The 14,568-nt window shown below is 52.5% G+C and overlaps 1 protein-coding gene across 10 annotated transcripts in view; it reads right to left on the bottom strand.

The window, feature by feature from the left end:
• Positions 1-14,568, bottom strand: part of EPS15L1 (epidermal growth factor receptor pathway substrate 15 like 1) — a 94,703-nt gene that overhangs the window by 19,103 nt on the left and 61,032 nt on the right. For 7 of the 10 annotated variants that reach the window (XM_028086963.2, XM_028086962.2, XM_088016665.1 and 4 more), the window contains 5 exons: positions 13,695-13,745; positions 12,448-12,584; positions 8,160-8,220; positions 7,152-7,234; positions 986-1,118 (listed from right to left, as the gene is read on the bottom strand). In XM_028086963.2, coding sequence (XP_027942764.1) covers positions 986-1,118; positions 7,152-7,234; positions 8,160-8,220; positions 12,448-12,584; positions 13,695-13,745 — 465 coding nt within the window. The remainder of the gene's footprint in view (positions 1-985; positions 1,119-7,151; positions 7,235-8,159; positions 8,221-12,447; positions 12,585-13,694; positions 13,746-14,568) is intronic. The other 3 variants (XM_028086968.2, XM_088016661.1, XM_028086970.2) reach the window with 1 other exon arrangement.

Raw genomic sequence — 14,568 nt, 5'->3', positions numbered from 1 at the left:
TAGAGAGTTCCATGGGCCACCAAGTGGAGCCCCAGGCCGACTGAAGGGCAGAAGCTAGCTCAGGCGGGACCAAGGTTTCAAGAGAGCATGTGGGTCTCCTGTGGCCACCCCTAGTCTTGAAACAGCACAGGTGAGACTGTCTGGAGCCAGGGCACCAAGAAAACAGTGAGCAGGGGTAGATAAAGGGGCTGGGAAATTGTGGTGAATCCCGTTGCCACTTAAAGCAACAGCTTTCTCCTTTTGAGTCTGGCAACCCGGCCTGTCGGCCTATGGCCATCATAGAAGAGAGAGCCCCCGCACAAGCTCAAAGTCCTCAGCATCCTCAGGGGGACACCTGGGCCCTCTCCTGAGAGTAGGGCCCCAGGGCCAAGATCAAGAGAGATTGGTAGCACCAGCCAGAGCCAGGAGAGGTGAGGTCCGCAGGAAGCCCCTTGCTTGGAGCTGTCCGGAGAGATAGCCGGCAGGAGCCAAGCAGAAGGGAGCCCAGAGCCATCTGCCTCCTCTTGCATCAAACACGGCCAAAGAGACCCCCCACTCCCAACCCCACTCTGAGTCCTTAACCAGTAGGGAGGCACCAGATTGAGGGGGTGGCCTCAGCCAACTTGGGAAAGAGCTCGGGTTGGGGGGAGGCCAGAAGGGCCACAGCATCCTGATTACACACCCCGCCAAGGGCCATGCGGCAGCTCTCACCACCACAAGGGCTGAGCCCTGGGCCTTCTGGAGACCACCCTGGGGGCCCACACTAAGCCTGGAGCCAAGGGGCCCCGAGGATGGGGTGAGGGTGGGTGGGAAGGGAGGTGTGCCCCAGGCACACACCATGTGAAGACCCAGGTCACTAAGCAGTAGGGAGACCCTCTTGCTCCAAGTGCGGGCCCCCCGGCATCTGCTCCACTCTGGGCTGGTGAACAGAGAAGCCCTCGGTCCCCCTCCCCCCGCCGTCCTTTGACGGTGGGCGGGCGGCTGCGAGAGAAGAAAGCGTACTGACCGCTGGGCGGTTTAGGCCGTGGAGGAGCAGGTTTCTTCGGAGGCAGAGCGGGAGTGTCCTGTTTACTTTTAAAGGGGTCATCTGAGAATCCTGCCCCTCCAAAGGAGGAGGTGAAAGGACCAGAAGTTGGGGGCTGTAAAAGAGGACACGAAAGAGAGGCAAAAATAATCGTTAAAATGGAGGCAACGGATGTCCATTCAGCCAATGCTCAAGTACCGAGAGCCTCAGTGAGGCCCCCAACCCTCTGGGTTCCGCGGCACGGCCCCCACGGGGACCCGGGTCTCTCACGAGACTCCTGCTTTCCTCCACCCTCAACAGCCAAGGTCCTCTGGCCTGTGAGGGGCAGGCCAGCAAACACAGAGCAGGCGAGAGCCGCCCTGTGCCTCAACAGGCTTATGTCACGCGAGGGGTGTCCCCTGCCACACACGCCGTTCTACCCAGGCAAGGATATCAAGTCTTTCCTGACCCCAGGGCCCCCCGGGCCTCCTTGCGTCAGAGATGGGCCCCACCCTCACCCTCATGCTGTCTGCAGACCCCTCTGTGTGCCACCCCTGGGCTGAGCACCGGGCTGAGCCCCGGCCTGCATGGCTACTGCCTCCGGGCAGTGACAGGCAGTTCTCGGCACTGGGTCAGAACGGCCGCAGACCACCTCCTCACCCCCAGGTGGTCCATGGGTGCTGCTGCCTACACAGTGACTCAGGCTGGTCCAGGTGGGTGTGTGGATAGAGGACAGGTTGGTACATAGCACTCAACGGCCCCAGTGCCCAAAGCTAACCTCTGGAGCACTCTTCAAGGCACACGGGGCCTTCATTACAGCCCCCCCACTATCCAATTCTTCCACCTCATCTCTGCAGCTGGCCCCACCCCCTTGACAATTCCCCAGTCCCTGGAACCCCTTGCAGCCCGGTCTCCAGGGCACAGGGTTTCCAACTGGGGAGCTCAGTCCACCCCATCGACCCCAAGCCCTTCTTTTCCTCAGAGACTAACCAAACCAGATTTCACTGCCGCCCCTAGATCTCTCTCTGACACCCCTTCCTACCAACTGTGCCCGCTTGACATCGGTGGGACTCCATAGGACACACGTCACCATGGGTAAGCATGTGCCCCGCACCTGGCCGTTGTCTGCTGCGAGTGGGTGCAGGTGATGGGGCAGCACGTCTCCTGGCTGGGCCTGTGGCGGGCTGTGACTGTCTCCGTGGGCGTCCCCTACCCTGAATGCCAGCACAGTGCTGGGCACAACAACCCCCACTGGCAGACAGACGAGCCACAGATGGGCCAGCTCAGGTCCCCCCTCCTCTGGGATCTGGTCACAGGGACATGAATGTGGCAACCTCTGCCTCGGGTATAGCCATGGATACTAGTCTCAGGTAGGGAAGAGGTGGCCAGCCCACAGTGAGAGGGAGGGGACCTGGAGAGGCTGCTGGGCATCCCACTGGGCACCCTGGTTCCCCTCTACCAGCTCCCAGGACCTCTAGGGTAGGATGCTGGCTCTGTGCTGATGACCTCACCTCACTTCCCAACAACCCCTTCCATTTTACACACAGGGAAACTGAGACACAGAGAGGGGATGCAGCCTGCAGTCACACAGCACCTCCGTGGTGGAGTCAGGGTAGGAACCCACATTGTCTGCCTCCAGGGCCAGGGCTCCTGGGCCCTGCCCTCCACGGCTGGCAGCCCACCCCTCGAAGTAGGTCTGGGGCCTTGTTCCAGGCAAAGCAGGCCAAGGGGTCAGCAGGCCAGAGAAAGCCCCGAGGACGACGGGGGTCAAATGAGCAAGACTCATTTCCCTACCAAGCCCATGCTGGCTCCCCAGGAAGCTCTGAGCAAGAGGGGCAGCTAGGGCTGGTGGGACTGTGGGAGGGCAAGGAGGCGCCTCCCTCCACAGCTGCTGCTCCCCTCTTCGGGGCTCTGTGGACACTTGTCCTTTTAGGTACAAGATTCAGGGAGTCTCTGAAAATCCCGCAGCTCCCGTTTCTGGAATCTCTGCCTGGCCAGGCTACAGAGCACAGAGGTCAGGGTTAGGGTCTGGAGTCCCAGCCCCGCCACTACAAACCGCTCCATGCCTCCGCTTCCTCATCTGTGACAGGACCGTGAGCACCGCACACCGTAGCCCTAGGGCTGCCGCAGCGTGAACCGCAACTGCGATCAAGTCTATGTGTAAATTGCTCCAACAGGCACCCCCACAACATGGCGCAAAGATGGCACAATTATTATCATGCCAAGGATGTGGACATGACCGGAACTCCTTTAGATGCCTGTGAAAATCTGCAGACGCCCCGTCAGCTCCCAATCTTTCATTCCTGCTGCTGGCTGTTAGCCACAGATTACCCCAGAGGGAGACCGCATGGGAGCAGAGGCAAAGTGCTGAGCCACAGCTTAGCTTTAAAATGGTGGCTGAGGGTCTGCGGTTTGGGGAAGAAGAATGGGGGCGGGGGAGTGGGCAAAGGAGCCGGGAGGGCACATGGGTTCTGCCTCTGCCTCTGCCATTCACGGACCGTAACATGGGCTCACGCAATTCCCGCACAACCTGAGACGAGCAGGCAGGAATCAAAACCAATTTCTTAGTCGAGAGGAGGCGTGACCAGCCCAAAGGCCACCTGCCCCAAGGACCCCAGTCTTTGTCTCGGGGGTCAGGAATGCACCAGCTCGGGGGAAGGGGTGCAGAGTGGCGCCTGGAGCCCTCTGGACACAGCCCACTGAGCGTCCACCTATCCCACGTGCTGCAGCCCGGACCACGAGCCGTAAGGACTGTCGGCAGCCAGGCTGACTCTCCGCCCCCCTCTTGTGTTCAAAGCCACTGAGCCGGTGGGCTCCCTCCAGTGTGACGGGGCTCCAACCATAAAGGCCACTCCCCCTGCGATCATGAGCTGTAGCCCTTCTAACACTGCCAAGCCCGCGTCATTTCCGAATCCCACTTTTCATGACTCCAGGTTTCCCAAGAGGCCTCCTCTGGGACCCGACTCGTTCCTCCTCAGGCTGCAGCTTCAGGGAAAGTGGCTATTTTTAGAAGGGTTTCAGTAAAGCCGGCAGGGGCTCTCTGGGCTGGCACAGCATGAAGTGTGCTCAGAAAGAAAAAAAAGAGAAAAGCCACTATAAAAAGCAGCTCTAAGAGGAACACATTTGGGGTTCACAGTTTAAAGAGCTGGTTTAAAGCAAATGACTCTCAGCTTTTAAGAAACAACCCTAAATGGGAATGCACAGCTTTAAACACCACTGGAGAAACGACTGGAAAGGCCCTGACAACCAGCCAAGGACTGCCGGGATAGCTTTTTTTTTCATGGGGCAGGGGTGAAATAATTATGTTTGAGTCTTGTTTTTATTCTCAAATGCTCAGAATTTGTTCTTAAAGCAAGGTGAAGGGTTGACAGGGTCTACAAAAAATATCTGCAGGTATGGGGGGACCTCCACTTCAAGTGCAAGCCTGAAGAATCTTCTGAAGGAATCTGCTGGAACCAGCTCGCTGGCTGTCAACTTCACTCAGCACCGCCAGGCAGAAGAGGACACCTCAATTTAGGGTGGAGTTAAGAAAGGGCACCAGTGTGCATCACCTTGCCACCCCACTCAGATAGGGAAAAGCTGGCGATGTAAAAAACACACACACAAAAAAACATAAAACCAAGAAGCCAAAAAAAAAAAAAAAAGCCTTCTTGCCACTTCACTTTCATTTCCTTCAGCATTTTATTTATACACACGATGTTTTTCTTGAAAAACAGAAAGGGAACCAAAGGGAAAAACAGAGACCTACAAGGTTAGGGCTCGGTGTTCCGCTGGACAAGTGGCACGACATCAGGCGCTGACAGGAGCGTGGAAACCAAACAAAGCAGCGCCGGAGACAAATTTTCCACGGCCCCGTCCAGCCCCATCCCGCCTGGGGCCACGAACAGGAAGGGGCCACCGGCTCTGAAGTCACAAGCGCACGTGTGTGTGCAGCCTGATCGAGGGACACGCGGACAAGGAGAGGGAAGCCGGATCAGAGAGAAAACGCCATGTTCGGTTAGGACGGGCAGGAAGACAGGCAGGGCCAGGCTCTGAACTGCCTGGCTCCGGGGAGTCTGTGCAGCCCCAGGACACGCAGAGACGGCCTGGAAGGGAGAGGGGCGGCCATTCCGCTGTCCAGAGCCCCTCCAGACTGGCCGCCCTGAGCAGCCCTCCACCAGCCCAGGCAGCCTCTACCAGCGTACCTCTCAACCTGGTCTCAGCCCCAGCCCCTGGGAGCTCTCCCCCACTCTCCCCTGCTTGGCCGCTGGGGCCAGCCTCCCCAAGGGAGAGGGGCGGGGGGAGTGGGCCCCAGTCTCCCGGCTCGAGAGCACAATGCAGACCCCTTCCTTTGGGGACTGCTGCCACCGTGTGGCACAAGTTCTCTGATTTCAGGAGTTGATTTCCTGCCTGCTAAGCAGGGACGGAAGCGGAGGATGCACAGCTCCATTCTCGAGGAGCAGGGGCATGTGTAACAGCCACCAAGCGACAGGCAAACGTTCGAGCAGACCTCCTGCCCTGGCGCCTTCTGGCCAAGCCCAGACAGCGTCCCGGCCGACAGTGCAGTGTCACGGAGTTTCCATACGGGGGAGGGAGGCTCATTCCCTCCAGGCACCGGAACGAGAGAGGCGGCTACACCAGCACCTCTGGGCTCCCTCCCGCGACAGCTGACGGGCAAACATTCTCCCTCTGGCCAGAAGCTGGATTTGCTACCTTGATTGACAATGTACGCTCACGTGCTTCTTTGAAAACCTAAACAGAATCTCAAGAGCTGTGAGCGCCACAATCACACACGGGTTCACCACAAGTGCTCAGTGCTCAGACAAGTGTGTGCCCATCAGGCTGAGCATGGAACCAGCAGGCAGGATGCCCCAAGGAGCTGGCACGGCAGGGGTGCCCAGCGGGGGCTGGCGGGGTCAGAAAGTGACTCCTTGTTGCGGAGGCTCGGCTCCCACATGCTCCAGAGACTCCCTCCCCAGCTCCCTCTCCACCATCTGGTTTCTGAGCCTCCCCAACAAGGAGGTGAGATCAGGGATGGAGGCTGTTTCCTGCCTGTGGCCACCCCCGCCTCATGCCGATGGTACCTGGGCTGGAGCAGGTGGATACTGCAGATCAGTGGAATGAGTAAAGAAAGCATGACTCTGGCCACAGGCTGTGCCCCACAAGACCCTCACCTGCCTGAGGGGCGGCCAAGAAGCAGCGGAGCACAAGGAGATCCTGGAGACGGGGCCCGGAGGCCAACATGGGGCACACCTAACATTGCTTTCCTTTAATACTTATCGAAGAAATCCGTAATCATGCTCAAAAGCAGGGGACGCTAAAGATTATACCAAAGACCAGCAACCCTCACATCACTGCCTCTCCCACTCACCCTGGCCGACGTCTTTGACTTCTTAGCAGTTTCTTCTGGGAATTACCTCTGTAATCATGGGCTTCTACTGTTATTTCTTGACCTGTCCATTTTGGACACGTTCTACTGACCGACTTCCTGCTACGTTAAAGACTTAGCTTTCCAGCCACACCTCCCCCAACCCCTCCTTGCAACAGGGCCCCAACACCACCTGGGACTATATTCACCTAACTCTGGCCACACCGATACTGCCCAGCCCGACAACTGCAGGGATGTCATCTGTCTTGAACAGCACCCTTTCCACCCGTATATCTGTTCACGGAACCTAGCCCTCGCTTTCCAAACCTTTCTCGGGTTGTGTCGGGCAGCTCCCACTTACATAACCGGCCCACTTTCTCTGGATGCCTCCCGGCTGCCAGCCTGGGGCCAACGGTTTCAGCCTCAGCTGCCTGCACATGAGGCCTGCCCCCCCGTGACCCTCCTGAGCCCTCTGTGCCTAACACCTTCTCTGAGCCCGTGCAGCCACAGCTCCACCGCCTGAGATCTGGCAGCTAACAAACACCAGGAGGACCAGGGGAACGACACTTATGCCTCGTGGAGGGATGCAGGGCCCTGGCAGTTCCACTCCGAGGAAGGGAAATGGAGCTGATCACAAGCACAGGCATCTTCTAGACCTTGCCTGCCGGCTCACAATCTCACATGAGGACATGTTTCAGCATCTGACAGGTGCCGGGAGATACATACGTGGTGCTAATAATTACGCTTGGCCGCTCACGACACAACCGCAAGAGGCACAAAGACACTGGCAGAGGCGCGCGTGCTCCGTGGGAGGGGGTTTACCTTGGACATCTGGCTGAAGTCGGCAAAGCCCTCAGCACTATTGAAGGACCCACTTCCGAAGGGGTCTAAGGTTCCAAAGGGACCTGCAAGTAGCACCAACAGAGGCAGAGTTACAGGGCATTCAAGGGACACACCTCCGGGGGCAGAGGGAGGTACTGCCTCTCGGTGGTCAACGGCCCCTGGCGCGCGACATCCGAGGAGGTAGCATTTGTTTTGCCAGGGCTGTGCGTCTGGATGCAGTCCCTCAATGCAGCCTCCCTGCCCCCAACCCGCCTTGGCTGGTGGTTGGTGCGGCTCGGCCAGAAGCCTCTCGCCGTGACGGCCGCCTCGGGCAGGGCCACAGGGACAGTGCCCCGTATCGGTACTTCTAACCAGCGCTGTTCACGGTCAGCAAAGGAGTGACAAGTGCAGAAGCACAGCCAACTGCCCTCCTGGGTCAAGGAGGGAGGTGCAGGTCTGCAGCGACCCACCACCCACACCTTGTATGTGGGGAGGTTGTCTGCGGGTGCAGTTTTCTCCTTTGGTGGGGCAACTTGCCTGCATAACCCATACACCCACCTATGAACCCAAACTCTATTGCCAACAAGCACGAGCTGCTAGGCAAGGCCGCAGAAGCAAGTGGGGTCTGATCCCAAAAAGCAAGCGGGAATCCAAACTCTCCCCCCTCCCTTAATGCACAAGACAGGACCCTCAGTCAAACTTGGATTCTTTTAGGAAAAAGATCTGAAGGTACAAATCAAAGATTTGTACAGAGAAATGAGTAAAGAGTAACCAGGAACACTGGTGTTATTACTGACTGAATTCCCACTGCCAATCTTCCTTTGCGGAAAGATGAGCAGCTAGGGGGAGCTGGCTTTGGCCCAGGTACCTCAGGTGAGGATCTGGGTGCCACTGATTAATGACATAAACTCTGAGGACACACAGCTTTGGAAATGGAAGCAGGAACTGGGTGGGCTCCTTCCACTGGCTGGGGGGAGAGTCAGAAGGAAAATAAGTCATCAGTCTCACCTGATCCTTTTGAGGAGACACTGGAGGATGAAAAAGGATCACTGGATTCAAAGGGGTCGAGCTGAGTGAAAGGAGAGAGGGAAGAGTAAAAAGCAGTTCATTCGTTCACCCAGCCATTCGTCCAAGCACAGACTTTCCTGCCATCTGTGTACACTGAATCCGGTGCCGGCCATAAGGAGGAGAAAATGATTCAAACTAAACCCTGGTGGAGTAAAATCCCAACAGACCAACCCCTCCTGCAGAGCATACCTATAAACTCTGGACAAAATGCAAAAAAATAAGTAAACATAAGCAACCACCTGGAGGCTCAGGAAGTGAGCCAGAGCAGGAAGACTAGACGAGAATTCCAAGTTGGCAGGAGCCGGCATCACAAAGTTGAGTCTTCTATCTAGACAGCTATAACCTGAGGGTTTCGGGAGGCTAGACCCCAACAGAAAACTCACTGTCTTTCTGGCCTGAAGACCAGAGGACGGTAGTCTGGGACAACCACAGTCATGAGAAAGGGACAAGGGCCCCAGAAAGGAGAGGCAGAGAACAAGAGTCCAAAATTTCATGATAAGCTCTGCCCAAGACAAGGGCTGACCCCAGCACTGTGTGCAGGAGGGCAGACTGAATGCAGCCTACAGCTAAGGTCACAAGTACGCAACTACAGGTGAGAGAAAGGGAGTTTGCAGTGGAGCCTCACCGAGTCAATTGCCTGCTGAAACAAAGCCATCTGGGCTCTTTGGAGGCATATACCAGTATCCAGTTACCGCAACAGAGCACTCACAATACACAGGATACATTTTGAAATTATTCAGCATAAGAAGAATCAGAAAAACTGTGGCCGGTTCTCAAGGGAAAAGACAATCAACAGAACCAATCCCAAGAGGACCCAGATGTTTTGGAATTCTTTGATGAGGATGACTTTAAAGCAGGAATAACTGTTCAATGAAGTAAAGGAAAACAGACTAAAGAGGAATGGATAGGAGATCTTAGCAGAAAAATAGAAACTATACAAAGAAACAAATGGACATTCGAAAACTGAAAAAAGTACAATATCTAGAATAAAAACTTCACTAGGTCAGCTAAATGAGAGATGGTCAAGAAAAAAGTAAGTGAGGTTGAAGACAGATCAGTGGAAAGTACCCAATCTACAGAAAAAAGAGAAAAAAAAAGAATGAAGAGAAAACAGAGTCTCAGGGACTTGTGGAGCCGTTAGTAAAACCTCTAATGTAAGAGTAATTGTAATCCCACAAAGAAAGGAGAGAATAAGGCAGAAAAAGAAAATGTCTTAAGGGAGTAATGGCCAAAAACTTGCCAAGTTTGGTAAAAGACCTGATTTACAGATTTAAGAGCCTCGGCAAACCCCAAACAACTTAAATACAAAGAAAACCACACACACATATGCTTCACAGTCAAAACTACTGAAAAACAGAGCTAAAGAGCTAAGGCAGCCAGAGAAAAACAGCATGGTACCTACGGTGGGGGACAACTGCCTGAGAGACTCAGGACTTCTCCTCAAGGACAGGGAGGCCAGAAGGCAGTGGAATAACATCCAAAAGTGCCGGAAGGAAAAAAAATACTAGATCGGGCACAAATACCCTTCAAGAATGACAACAAAGGGACGCCTGGGTGGCTCAGTTGGTTAATTAAGCATCTGCCTTCGGCTCAGGTCATGATCCTGGGGTCCTGGGATCGAATCCTGCATGGGGCTCCCTGCTCAGCAGGGAAACTGCTTCTCCCTCTGCCTGCCACTCCTGCTGCTTGTGCTCTCTCCCTCTGACAAATAAATAAATAAATAAAATATTTTAAAAAAAAGGGAATGACAACAAAGTAGACGTGTATTATAAGAAATGCCAAAGAAAGTTCTTCAGGCTTAATGAAAAGGATCTTGAGGGTAAATAAGATCTTGAGAAAGGAATGAGGGCATCAGAAATGGCAAGTATATGGGTAAAAACAAAGAGACCGCCTTTTTCCCTTTTAACATTTCTTTTAGGGGTGCCTGGGTGGCTCACTCAGTTAAGCGTCTGCCTTGGGCTCAGGTCATGATCCCAGGGTCCTGGGATCGGGCCCCACGTCAGGCTCCATGCTCAGTGGGGAGCCTGCTTCTCCCTCTCCCTCTACTTTTCCCCCTGCTTGTGTTCCCTCTCTTGCTGTGTCTCTGTCAAATAAATAAATAAATCTTTTAAAAAATACATGTCCTTTAGACACATATAATGGATTAAAGCAAGATGGTCTTAGGGAGTTTATGGCATACTTAGATATATTCATATGACAGCTAGAACATAAGAGAAGACACTGCTGGCTGGGAAGGAGATGGACAAATGGACCCATATGGTTGCAAGTTCTCTACATTTTACATGAGTGATATAATATTAACTCCAAGTAGCATATGAAAAGTTAAGGGAGTATATGGTAATCCCTAAAGCAACCTCCAAAAATAATAGAAATAGGTATAGTTAAAAGAAGCCAACAAATACTAGAAAATGGAATTCTAGAAAACATTCAAATAATCTAAAAGGCAGCAGAGAGGGAACAGAGGAACAAAACACAGGGGATAAAAAGCAAGGAAATGATAAAATGGTAGATTTAAATCTAACCATATCAACAACTGAATTAAATGTTAATGGACTAGACACTCTATTTTGAAGGCCAAGATTTCCAGGCCGGAGAGAAAAGCAGTCCCAACTATATGCTCACTATAAAAAACCCTTTGTGTATAAAGACCCAGGTAGACTGAAAGTAAATGGATGAAAAAAGATATAGCGGGCAAAGAGTAAGCGTAAGAAGGATGGAGGAAGGCTATTTCAATATGTGATAAAACAGATCTCAAGACAGAGATATCGCCAGAGGAAAAAAAGGAAGCTTTTATAATGATAAAAAGGTCACTGCATCAGGCTGATACAAGCAGCACAAATGTGTAGGCACCGGAGAGAGCTTCAAAACACATGAAGCAAAACTTGACGGAATTAACAGGGACATAGACAATTCCACAATCACAGACTTTAACATTCCTCTCTCAGCGATGGGTACAGTGGTAGAGCTACAAAACAAGCAAACGAAAACAGGACACAAACGATCGGAACTATCAGCCACACTGACATAACTGGCATTGATAGAACATGACACCCGGCAACTGTAGATCAACAATTCTCATCAATGGTACGTGGTATGGACACCAACATGAACCATAATACAGGTATCAATCAATTTAAAAGGACTGCAAACATACAAAATATGTTCTCTAATAACAGATTTAATTAAAAATCAGTATTACAAGGTATGTAAAGGAAGGAAAGACTATCTGGAAACAAAACAGTACTTTAAATAATCCATGCTTCAACAGAGAAATCACAAGGGAAACTAGAAAATATCTCAAACTAAAGGATAATGAAGATACGATATATAAAAATGTGTGGAATGCAGCTAAGTAGTGCTTAGGGTGAAATGTGTAGTTTTAGAATATTTATATTAGAAAAGATGGTCTAAAGTCAGTGACATCTTAAGATGTTAGAAATGGAAAAGCGAGTACTAACCCAAAATAAATAGGAGGAAGAAAATAATAAGCAGCAGAAATCAGTGAAATAGAAGCAAACAGGAGAGGAAATTAACAGAACCAAAAGCTAGTTCATGGACAAGCTCATCAGAGAGTAGGAACACAGATCACACACATAGACCAGTAGCAGAAACGAAAGGCCAGGCGTATCCCGTGACAGGTCTATCAACAGAAATGTTACAAATTAATCCTTGCCTTCAAGGAGCTCTGGGTCTAGTGCGACAGACCAAGAGGTCCGTGGAGAAGAGGAAAACCAGGGAATCTGAGGGGTGGAGGGAGAGATGCAGCCTGGAACATGAAGGAAGGCTATACTGCCCTCACTAGACACGAGGATTCTCTGTTCAATCACAGAGTCACTTTTTTGTGCAGTGCAATGGGCCTAACACCATGCAACACACACGGTTTGCTAGATGCTGGGGATGGAGAGGGGCACGTGAATGCCTCACATGCTTTCAGTGCTGCCAGGAAGATGGCAGGGTGGCCGTGTGGAGCATGTGATGCTTTCTTTCATTTCAGTTTTATTGGGAGACGGGGCAGCAGTGGGAGCCGGAGATAGAACCCAGTGGGCCTGAGCTGAAGTGACAGGGGCACAGAAAGGAACAGAGAAAAGAGAGCTATTTGGGACCCAAGCCATCCTGACATGGGCTCATTAGCCCACTGACTGTGACAGCCTGAGTCATGGGACCAGCCTCACAGGGACAAGCACCGGGCACACGCAGTTAGCACCTATGTCTCCCCGGTGTCACTCACCTTTGAGGGTAAGGAAGGGTTTTTCGTGAATGGGTCTGAGGTAAACGGGTCATTCTTTGTCTGTTTCTTAAAGAAGTCGTCAGGCGCAGAGCCACGGAATGGGTCGCTTTCTTTGAAAGGATCCCCTCCGAATGGATCTAGAGGGTGTTTTGGAAAGTGAATAAAAACATGCCCCTATGAATAAACAACATTATGCTTCATGGAAGAACCCAAATGTACAAGAACACATAGCTGACTGACGCCATTTTATATGAAATTCTACAAAAGGGAAAAACCATAATGACAATAAGCAGGTCAGTGGTTGCCAGGAGCCTGGGGGTTGGGGGTGGGAGGCACAAGGGAACCTTCTGGGACAATGGAGGTGTTCTCGATCTCACACAACTGCACACATTTACCAAAACTTATCTAATTATACACTTAAAATTGGTGAATTTTGTTGTGTGTAAATTACACGTCCCAACAAAGCTGATTTTCATAATAAAAACATGGATAAATCCAGAGACAGAAAGCAGACTGGTGGTTGCCAGGGGCTGGGGGAGGGGGAAAGGGGCGTGACCACTCATGGGGATGAGACTTCCGTTTAGGGGATAGCAATGTTCTAGAACTACACAGAGGTGGTGGCTGTACATTATGAATGTACCAAATGTTACTGAATTGTCACTTTAAAATGGTGAATTTTGTGTTGTATGAATTTCACCTCAGTAAAAAAATAAAGAAGTAGATAAACAGGCAGCATGATCGCACCACCATACCCACGGTGTGCTCATTCCCCTGGAATGCGGGGTGCCGGCATGGTGAACAGACACGTTGCAACGCCACTGTCACCAGCAGGGAACGAGACACTAGGCTTTCGTGCAGTGCAGATGGCCGTGCTTCCCAGTACCGCCGCCACCTCTGCCATGTGTAGACTGAAGCCCCGCTGTGGGCAGGCACTACACGGGGCCCCGATGCTACCACAGGACCAGGCTGCCGTGGGCAGGTCTGAAAAATTGCCTGGCCACCGGGAGCTCCTTTTCTAGCCCTGCTTCTCTTCACGCTGTGAGGTCGGCAAGAAGGGGCACCCAACAGTGAAGGGGAGGGTAATGTCGCTGCCAGGCTTCCCCAGAAACTAAGCTCCCCTGTTGCCCTGTCGCAGGAGGCCTGGCAGACAGGCTGCTTTTCCATTTCCTTCAACTTGGAACTAGGAATGGAAAGAGTCTGAGGACGAGTCCACGAAAAAACAAAGTCTTTTCAACAAAGGCTTTTACCTGCTGAAGCTGTCTGTTGTTCTGCGAAGGGGTCATTCTGGAATGGGTCACCTAGGTTAGAGGAGAGAGGGATGTTTAGCTCTATGGCAGAAAGGACTCTGGCATATCCAAGTGGGAGCGGCCACTGGCCGAGGCAGCTTTTCTTAGTTGGGGTGTTTAAGATGAAATGAGGTATTGTTGGCTGCTCAACATGGGCTGGAGGCAGGGAAAATGTGGAGTGAGCCAGAATTCACTCCTCTCCTTCTCTGCCACACTTTACGCTTGTATCTCATCTCCCTCTCACCTCCTCCCCCAGGTACAACACAGGACCCCAGGGCTGCCCCAGTCCTCAACCCACAGGCAGCCCCGGAGCGATGATGAGCTCCACATATCCAAGCTTCAGGAGCTGCCCGATTCCTCTCTTGGACCTGCGGAGCTTTGATCCCACACCTGACACTGGAAAGGCACCCCCACTGCCCTCTCTCTGCCCCAGCACCTCGCTCGGGAACATACAGATAGCCTTCCTGGAAGGCTTTCAGGCTTCCTACTCTGAAAAAAAAAAAAACACAGGGAAACCGAGGAAAACTTGTTTCTAGAAGTCTTCCTGGTTATTCTCGACCCTTGTGTGGCTCTGGGTAAATGTGTCACATGAAGACCTTAGACTTATGTGGGGATCTGTCCTTCACTGGGTAGTTTCATAATCATGACTACATCTGATTGTCTTATTGATCCCACCAAGACAGTGCGGGAGAATTTACCACCCCTTCTGGAGGCTGGGAACCGAGGTGTGCAAAGGTTAAGGGCGGAGCCAGCTGCCCTTGAATGTGGGCACCTCGCTGGGAGGTGGGAGCTGGGAGCTGAGCTCTTCCCCCACACACCAACGCCTCCGTTCTGT

The sequence above is a fragment of the Eumetopias jubatus genome, unplaced genomic scaffold, assembly GCF_037043125.1.
Source record: "Eumetopias jubatus isolate StellerSeaLion01/CBP00866 unplaced genomic scaffold, mEumJub1_p1.0 scaffold_1, whole genome shotgun sequence".
Taxonomy (NCBI): Eukaryota; Metazoa; Chordata; class Mammalia; order Carnivora; family Otariidae; genus Eumetopias; species Eumetopias jubatus.
The sequence above is the reverse complement of the archived record's forward strand: the minus strand, read 5'-3'. Positions and strand labels throughout refer to the sequence as shown.